Here is a 10,300-nt window from a genome sequence, read left to right as displayed (position 1 = left end):
AGATGTAACACCAATGTTCCTGGGTCTTATGAAAGCTGCTTAAAAAGCTAGTGATCAAAGCAGGAGTGCATTAGATTATAGTAGAAGCAATAATAAGATTCCAGATACTGGAATGTGGTTTGAATAAGGATGGCATAGGTTGCATGGGTTTGAAAGGGAAGATGCTACTTGGAGGTGATTGACCTTGTTGGGGCTTCTGTAGTTTCCATAAGGTTCACATAAGCACCCAATATTTAGGAAAGAATGCTGGTAACGTAATACGAATGTACGACTTAAGCTTCGGATTCTATTTCACATTCTTTCAGCATGTTGTGATTCATAACATGCTGCACCACTTAATGAGCATTTGGTAGTGGAGCACTAAAATGGTTAGTTTTGGGTGCTTATCTGAACTAAACTTTGAACCTTCTGAAGTTCACCCATAATTAAAGTATTTTAGATTCAGTTGTGTTTCCAGCAGTATTTCAGCAGTGAGGCTGAAAATACTCTAGGTTGATGCTTTTCAGGTCTGAATTGTAAGGTACAATTCAAGCTAATTATTTTTATGCTCTATTTTAGCAAATGCTCATCAAGAGATGCAGCATATTATAGATTAAACGTGCTGAAATAACATAAAATCCTGATTAACTTTTTAATTTATGAACAAAAAAATGAATCTCCCAAATTATAGTTTAATATGCATTGTGAATGTATTTCCCATCTTACTTTTTTAATATTATGGGCCAAACTGCTAACTTTTGTTGGAGGCTTTCATTAGTGTTGAAAACTTTAGGAACAGCACAGCAATTTGAACTTTGCTCATATTACTGAGTTTTCATTGTGCTGTATTGTTACCATTTCTGATTATTGTGATATAGGATGCTTAGATGTTACATAATTTGAAATGCCTATATGTAACTCTGCATGACACAACAGAAAGAGGCTCCATCATTGATAACACTTAGGCAAAAGCAAGATAATTTGATTTGCTGTTTTTTTTCTCTAGATGGGTTCAGCTTTGTTTAATTTACTGCAAATACAAGCATCCGAATTCCAAACTGAAGTCATGGAGCCCTAAGATACACCGTTACAGGTTGTCATCTATCTTGTCTTGATCTTGTGAAAGGCCTCAGCTTCAGTTTATGTTTCCTGGATTTTTAAAACACTTTCCCTTGTTTGCTTTACAAATTAATAGTTATTAAATCCACACATTTGGATACTGACTTAAAGGTCATTGATTTATTTTCATATTATTCTTCTTTCTCTTAGTTTCAGTAAATTATTCACACAAATTTAATGTTGGCAAAAGATATGTTAGTTTCATCCTGTGTCCTCCAATGAAGAAAAGGCTGTCAGTGTGTGAAAAAAGCAGTATACTTCCTACTAGTGATTTTGGGCCTGATCCTTCTAGGGCAGGTCCTCATACGTTTTTCAGGCTGGCTTATTAAAAACAGTTGCTTAGACATGTCACAGATAGGATGGTGGTAGTAAGGAAATAAATTGATAACTGTGAAACTAAGGTAGTACTAGGTATAGGGCTGAGCTGGAGAACAGAAAGCTTTATGCACCTTAGTCAGAGTTTCCCTGTTAACTTTCCAAAATCAGCTGAAAATAAAGAAGACATAGCCATAGTAGTACCTGGCATAATTCAATTTTCATTTAATGAAATAACAGCACAGATGGATTTTCCACTTCTTTTTAGATATCTTATTTGTTTTCAGATGACTATTAATGTTATTTTTCATTTCATGTACAGGGTGATGGAGAATGTACCTCAGATTCTACTCTTTCTTTTAAATGCAAAGCAGCATGGGAAAATAAACAACTCCTTAAATAAGTTTGGCTATATTTAAAAGCAATTACAAAAATACTTTAATTTCTTGTTTTTAATATGAATTACATCTACAAATTGATACATTGTGTTATTTTAGTTAATAAATCCTCTGTGTTTTGCAGTTCTCCATAAGGAAATAATCCATTTCTTTTGGATATTTTATGTCTGTCTCAAGCAAAACTCCTTTCTGATTTAAGCAGATGTTTTCTCAAATATTAATAGTATGATACTGCCCATTTTTACATCACTTTCATTTTGTCTTTAGGGATTTACTGAGGCAAACTCCTGCTGAGATTAAAAGTCTGAATAAGGACTATTAGGCTATGTCAGTAATAATATTTAGGTTTGATACAGTGCTTTTCATTCTATCTCCCAAAGGGAATTTAGGAAGAAGGAAAATATTTTTCTCATTTTGTGGAGTAGGGAGGTGAGCTGTGCTGACGTGCTTGGAATCATCCTGCAAACAGATGAATGACTAAAATAGTTTTGCATCCATCAATTCACACAGTTCATATGATTATTTGTTTAGATTTAAAGTGTCTCGGTGATGTTAGTTCAGTGAATTTGGAGGAGTCTGGTACCACGAAGAATCCTGACTATACAGAAGGAATCCTATCAGAAGGAAATTGTTAAATAGTCTTGTTTGTGGATGTTAGCCTGGCAATGAAATACATGTTTTAATTATTACTTCCCCACATATGTTAATATATATAGATGGTATACTTGTGTAAGAATATCAAAAGTGAAATTCTGCATGTAAACTCTGGAGCACAAACTAGAATTCTGGATTCAGATCACCCTGAAATAAGATGTTTTCAAATTCCAGACTGTTATTCAGATCGGATTGTTTGCTTCTATCTTTATTGGAATGGTTGAGATCTTTGTTTTGTGCTGCAATTGAAATTTTGGCTTTTCAGAACATTGAACCAAACTTCACAAAGTCAGCACAGCTATTAATTTAAACATTTGAACTTGATCAGATGCAAAATAAAGACAAGGTCACAAGTAGAATCATCCCAGTCTGACACTTACAATTACGATTTGGCAATGTAAATCACACGTGAAACATAAGCAAGTATATTATGCTAATTTTGCTCAACAAAATGAGCAAGTAAATTAAATGTAAAAGTCAGTAAGGCAGGATTATGACAGGAGCACCACATACTGAGTCTGAAAGGAACCTATTTTAGGTTTTCACTTTGAAATCCATACTGTATTGAAGTTTGGATTCATGTTGATTTAGATGTGAATTTTGTTTAGTGTGGAATTGTAGCACCTAATGGCTGTGAAATTCATAATTAGTTAGATTTTTCAAGATTCTTTGTGATGTATCTTCTGTTCTTTCCCTGTTATATTTGATATTTTAAGCCATATATTTATTTGTGAGTTCGTATCTTACTCTGAAAATTTTATCCGCTGAGTGGCAAAAGCAAGTGTTTTATTCAGAAATATAAGTAAGTAATTATTTATACTGTTTGCATTTTTCAATGCAAATTTCTAATCTGAAAAGTAAGATAGTTCTACATTGGCTCCAGGTATGCTTTTACAAGTGGCAATATTTCTCCTTAAAAGAGGCTTAACAATTTGCTTAAGTTTTCATAGAGCCACCCACCAAATAGGACAAAATAGCTTAGGCCTAATTGTGAAAAATTGGATGGAAACTCCAGAAATCATCAGTACTCATTGCTCATCATTTCAGACCATTCTAATATGTCATGTTTTTAATGTTTTTTTTAAAAAGATACCTTGCTTCTACCAATCATGAAAATTAATACGCTGTATTAACAATCCTGTAATAATGGTATCAGCTGATTTTAAACTTGGAAATAATTTTGCATTATTTAAGAAAAGCTTGTACTGTTGAGCTGTTCCTGCAGCTGATAGTGAACAAGATATAAATAAATCCATTTGTATATGCAGTACAATGCAAGAAACATGAACCTTAGGGTAAAACTTAACAGTTGTTCCCATTGATGTGTATAGAAAAGATAGCCTAGGTGCCAGATGATTATTCATTTCCTCAGAGAAGCAATGAACTTTGGAGGGGGGAAGGGGAGGGGACACCTAATAACTTTAATTTACTTATGCTGTCTTTTCCTTTTTGCTCTTTGTACCGAGGTTCAGCCAATAAAATCTATATGAGGATTATTTGTAGGGTATGATTTCAAGCAGCAGTTAAATAAAATGAAATAGTAATGACTATCATAATGTCATTTTAAAGATCTGAGTATCTTTCAAATTTTAAAAAATACTTAAAATTAGAAAATATCTATAAGCAGGTTGTGAACTCTTGCACAGGTCTCAAAGTAATATAACAAAGATTATCATGTAAGTCATTTACTGTAAAAGCAAAACACTTCCGATTCCATTCTGCATACATCGCCAAATCCAAGGGCAACTGAAGCAACTAGGAAGATTTCCAGTGTTCAACAATCTTTGGATCATGCCCACATTATGAATTTCAACCCTTAGGTAGTTTTAACAATGAATCTCCGATGTCAACAGAACTGGCTTAGTTTAAATGAGTAAATGTGAAAACCAAATGAGAAAATATGGTAGGAAGAAAGATGATTTGAAAACCTATGTTTGTTTAACACTGACAAGTTAGGGAAATGGGATAGGCTAAATAATTTATGAAATATCAGCTGCAAATCTAAAAAGCTTAAAGGAAGTATTTTAGTACATAGCTGAATTAGTACTAAATACACGTGCACTGTTTTAGCGAGTGTTACAGAAAAGGAATGCAAGTAGTCTGAGCTCAGAAACTTTGGTTTTAACTAAAGCAAACAAAAATAATTGTTGTTGCTTCATATTTCAAAATTAATAGTATCCTTTTACTGTGTAATTCTGAAGCAGATACTGACAGTAATGGAGATACTACGGCACATCTGAAGACTACTTTGACAGCAACACTAAAATACACTAAGCCCAGAATTAGTGCTAATCCAGAAAAAAGCAACTATAAAACATTACTTGCATGGCAGGTGTGAAAAAACACATTCTTGTAGTCTACAGTTTCATGCTTCCAGAATTTTTTTTGGCAGAATATTCTTAGGTAAAATATGGTGGCTTTGAAATTGCTCCACAATGTTTCACAACCATCTATAGATTTATGTCTTGAACCCAGTTCTTGATAGTATTCTTTTCAAAATAAATTTGTGTATATGTGTGTGTATGAGGACTGGAAGCAATTTTAGGCTTTTATTCTGATCAACTTGCTTCTGCCTTCTTTCCTAGGAAGTGTGTAGAGAGCTCTGGTGCCTCAGCAAAAGTAACCGCTGTGTTACGAACAGCATTCCAGCAGCTGAAGGTACTCTTTGCCAAACAGGGAGCATCGAAAAGGGGGTGAGTACAAATTTTATTTATATTTATTGTTTAAAGAGGCAATTTGTTGTTGAAAGGCTACAGGAAGAAAGAACTAGAAAATTTTAAGTTATGGAACTGAGAAGCAACTATGAGTTCAGAAAAAGAGTTATTATTTCAGAATACATTTGTATCCTAATGGAAGTGTCCTCAAGAATTATTTCACAATTATTTTATATATGTAATTTAATAAAACATTTATCTTCGCTGTAACATTCTATAGCCCGGATCAAAAAAAGCCCACCCTGTTACATACTCTCTCTATATTTTTTGAGTCTTTTTTAAAAAAACCTCTGTACTTTAATCTTTATTAAATTTTTTAACACTCTTCCATAAAGGACTGTTACAACTCTAGGTCTGGCAGGGACTTTGAAAATGTACAACATAGATCTAGAACCTGAACTCTGTTATTTTGTTAGAAGTTAAAAAAATCTTTATTCCTTCAGATATAAGCTGGATCATACAAGCAATGTAGAAAAAATGTTGCCTTAATAAAAGGGTTTTCTAAAAGTTCATATTTCCTAGTGACCTTGCTGTTTTGACTTTGAATTACTCTCCTGGTATTCAGTTATATACTTGCATAACTGTTTAGCTTTAAAGGACTTTGCTGTTCAGTCTGATAAACTCTTCTGTCTAACAGAAAAGCACAGACGGTCAGTGTTGCAATAGATAAGTCCAGTGCTACTGTGTCTGAACATGTGAATTTTGATTTTAAGAAGATGTCTGTACATCAGTAGTTTCAGACAAAGTTCTGAAACCTAGTTTTAGATTAAGAATAGTAAAAGAGTGTTTCTCAATTACAAGGCAAAATCTATGCAGATCTTAAAGAGGAGAGAAGAATATTTTAATTATTAATTTACAGGACATGTACTGGAAAAAAAGTGAATTTTGTATGCCTTTTTTCAAAATAATATATTTTGTGCAGGTTTGTACAAAGTGAAGAGAGCTTATTATATTAGACTATTTCTGGTGTCTGCCCAAGAGTTGTTGCATCTGTCCATAAGATTTACTGCTCTAGATTGGATTTTTTCCTAACGACTACTGACATCTATTCTCATTCTGACTTCTGCCATGCTAGCTGAGCTAGTTTCAACAGAGATTACACTGTATTTTGACTTGCAATCTGATGTTTAAACAAAAAGAATGAAAGCCTTTGGGCAGCTGTCAGAGTTTATTAATGCTTGTTGACAGCTTCATTCAGGGCCCATGACCTAGCATCATTCTGATGGCTCTTCCATGCTGAATTTGGAAATATTGGTAAACCATGTTAAATAAATTCATTGAAGGGGTCATTTAAAAAAATAGAGTGCTTAGAGTTAGCCAATGAAAATAGAGAGACCTTCGCACTCTACCAAAAATAAAATGTTAGGACCCCTACTCTTAAATCAACAGTCTAGGTTTATTTTGGAACCACCACTCCTTGCCAATGACAATGACCAGTTTAGCTCAATTTATATGTTTTGAACCATGAGACTAAAAGGAACAAGTTGAGATGCTTTAAGCCACTGTTGCTGTGTCCACTTGCCAGAGGCTTTAATCAGTTCTTCTTCCAGTCATCAGTATCTTGTTCCATCATCAGAGGGTTGTGATCAGTGGCACAGAGTCTAGTTGGAGGCCTGTAACTAGCAGTGTTCCGCAGGGGTCGGTAGTGGGTCCGGTCTTGTTCAACATATTCATCAACGACCTGGATGAGGGAACAGAGTGTACCCTCAACAAGTTTGCTGATGACACAAAACTGGGAGGAGTGGCTGACACACCAGATGGCTGTGCTGGCACAGGTTAGGGGTTGACCTGCTAGAAGGCAGCTCTGCAGAGAGGGACCTGGGAGTCCTGGTGGACTACAAGTTGACCATGAGCCAGCAATGTTCCCTCCTGGGGTGCATCAAGAAGAGCATGGCCAGCAGGTCAAAGAATATTAATCTCGCCCTCTACTCTGCCCTGGCGAGGCCACATCTGGAGTACTGTGTCCAGTTCTGGGCTTCCCCGTTCAAGAAAGGCAAGGAACTACTGAGAGAATCCAGCAAAGGGCTTACGAAGATGATCAAGGGACTGGAGCACCTCTCTTATGAGGAAAGGCTGAGAGCCCGGGGTCTGTTTAGCTTGGAGAAGAGAAGACTGAGAGGGGATCTTATCGATGCTTATAAATATCTAAAGTGTGGGTGTCAAGAGGACGGAGCCAGACTCTTTTCAGTGGTGCCCGTTGACAGGACAAGGGGCAACGGGAACAAGCTGGAACACAGGAAATTCCATCTCAACATGAGGAAAGACTTCTTTACTTTGAGGACAGGTTGCCCCAAGAGTCTCCTTCTCTGGAGATATTTAAAACTCACCTGGACACATTCCTGTGCAACCTGCTCTAGGTGAACCTGCTTTGGCAGGCGGGTTGGACTAGGTACCTCCAAAAGTCCTTTCCAGCCCCTACCATTCTGTGATTCTGTGATTTTAGAGGGAAATAAGAGGACCTGTACTGTTTTACAAAGGGGAACTGTGCATGCCTGTTACCAGCAGAGAACTGTATCTAAACTACGGCCTCAAAGGTGCCTGTAAATGAATAGTTCCTGATAGCAAAAAACAGAAAACACAAGCTCTTTCCAAATATGTAGTTCATTACTACATGCTGAAGAGAATAGGTTACAATTCTATAACATCATCATCATCATCATCATCATCATCATCATCATCATCATCATCATCATCATCATCATCATCTTATTATTATTATTATTATTATTATTATTATTATTATTATTACATCTATATTGCAGTCGTGCCTAAAGGCCACAACCAGATTAGGCTTTATTTTGCTGGACTCTGTCCAAGTATATAGTAAATGGTGTTCACTGCTGTAAAGGCCTAAGAAGATCTCAGAGGAGTACATCATATTTGGAGGGTCAATTTCTGCTTTTAGTTACAGTAATGTAAATTTGGTGTAGCTATTAACTCAAAGCCAAATTTGATGCAATGTGCATTAGTATGTTATTGGCAGAGTTGGGAGGGTTTTCTACAATAAAAATGGCCTAACACTGTATTATAAAACCTTCTTTCAATTGTTTATATAAACCTGCCAAACTCTTTGGGCTGAAATTTTGCACAGTAGATGTCTGCCTTTGCCTGAAGTTTTTTTGAGTGTTTTCCATAAATTACTCACCTGTTTTCCGCATGCAGGGGAAGAGAATAGAGTGGTTTCTTGCTACTGATGGAAATCGTACATCTGTTTTGGTTTGAAGCTTTAATACGTTCATGCTTTGGTGAAGGGTTTTACCTATTGGCTAGGTTCAAAAAGGTACACTTTTTCCTAATTTGTAAAAATTAAATATACATGAAGTTTCTCTCTGGTATACCCAGACATGTGTTTGTGAAGGTGAACTAACTGGTAGATTTTTAAGAAGACTCTATGAGGAAATGGTTTATACAAAACAACAAGACCAAACTGATAGGCATGTTTATTTTGTCTTTGAATATAAAGTAATTAAAAAGTAACCTTTTCTAACATCATTGTTTAGGTCCATTCTGGGAGTGTAAATGAGGGGCGAATGTGCAAAAAGTGAAAACACAGTGTGCTAAAAGGACAGTTTCAATAGACAGATTGTGTGATGATTTAAGTTATTACTGGACATTAAGATAACGTAAATTTAAGTTATTATTGGACATAAAGTTTTGTTGCAAAATAATTGTAGAAGCAATGTTTGAAAATACATTGTTAAAATTGAGATGGCAAATTTAAATTGATCTTTTTTCTGCCTCCTACAAAGATGAAATCAATTTTCCTCAGTATTAGAGTACTTCCTGTGTGAGTTTTCTAAAAGCATACTATTGTAAATCTTAGTTCTGTTAAACAGCTAATATTCATACAAAAGTGATCTCAAATGTGCCACAATATTATGTTTTATTTTATTAATGATGTCTATAAGAAAAATTTCAGACTGCTTACATTATTCACAGTTTTTTGCACATTTTATATGTATTCAAATGCATCAGCACTGTCTTTCTAGCTGAACTAATTGAAAGTTATTTATTCAATGTTACAGAAGAATTAACATTTCAGTTCTAAACCTTTCATGAAGGATTGTTGTTTTGAAGTAGCTGTCACATCGTCTTGTTTCTTCATATACTGGTTACTCAATAGTCCTTACCTCGCTATAGCAGATGAGGTTGTAGAGGAAGCATATTTCTATAGTCCCATTAGAAATAATGAAGATTTTGTTCATTTTGAAGTACTCTGATGGAGATTGTATGCATCACTGCCTCCTGGTGAAAGATAAATTTTCACTCGAAAATTGAGGCACTGTAGTGAACATTATATCCTCACATTTAACTTCAGTAGAGGAGAAAAACTAGCATTTAAGGAGTTTTTACGCGGGAAAAATGGGAATGTGGAAAATGGTGTTTGAATGGCAGAGGAAATGAGAGATTACAGGGATTTTGCACAGCTTTGGAAAAATAAAGCAGGTAAAATGCACCTGTTTCTTGTATACAAGCAGAATAATATAGAGTTAGGATGGTTTTCATGTTCTGTTTTACGTATGTGATATTCTTGTGGGTTTAACTTTAACTCTGAGTGTCTTTCATTTCTAAACTTTGATCTTGACATGTTTGTAATATATAGAATGTATTTTTAATTAAATTATTAACAGACATTTTTACTCTTAAAAGCATTTTAATTTTTAGCTTTTGAATTTAGTGTTGGATGACTGTTCATGTACTTGTTTGGCATCTTTAATAGAATGCTGCAAGGAGATTATTGTCTTCAGTTAATAAAATTATTATGACTTGATTTATCAACGCAATGGAAAGAAAACCAGAAGATTTTAATCCCTCATGTGTAATTCACATAAATACTTCATTATCCATCATAATTGTATGATTAAAGGCATTGCAAAATCCTGTGCCATCTATAATAGCTAAAAATGTGAGTTCACTGTATGGACGGCATTGTGTGTTGTGCAGACATTCAGTGAAAGTCTGGATTTCAGAGATGCTCCATATGAAGGGTATGTTCCTCTGATGGATGCCTGCTTATTGGCATAAACCTCCAGTTTGTAAATCCAAGAAGGATAAACCCTCCTTTCCTCAGTATAACTCCATGAAACCTTGTGTCTGTGGGGCTTTTTTTCTGAAGAAGTG

General features: G+C 35.0%; 1 protein-coding gene across 1 annotated transcript in view; it reads left to right on the top strand.

Annotated features, from left to right (window-relative positions):
* Window positions 1–10,300, top strand: part of LOC104295732 (A disintegrin and metalloproteinase with thrombospondin motifs 6) — a gene marked incomplete at its 5' end in the record, with an annotated part of 138,058 nt that overhangs the window by 72,508 nt on the left and 55,250 nt on the right. Inside the window, one exon of the mRNA XM_009895511.1 lies at window positions 5,051–5,158. Coding sequence (XP_009893813.1) covers window positions 5,051–5,158 — 108 coding nt within the window. The remainder of the gene's footprint in view (window positions 1–5,050; window positions 5,159–10,300) is intronic.

The sequence above is a fragment of the Charadrius vociferus genome, unplaced genomic scaffold (assembly GCF_000708025.1).
Source record: "Charadrius vociferus isolate BGI_N301 unplaced genomic scaffold, ASM70802v2 scaffold581, whole genome shotgun sequence".
In the NCBI taxonomy this organism is placed as follows: domain Eukaryota; kingdom Metazoa; phylum Chordata; class Aves; order Charadriiformes; family Charadriidae; genus Charadrius; species Charadrius vociferus.
This window is presented reverse-complemented; position numbering and strand designations above follow the sequence as displayed.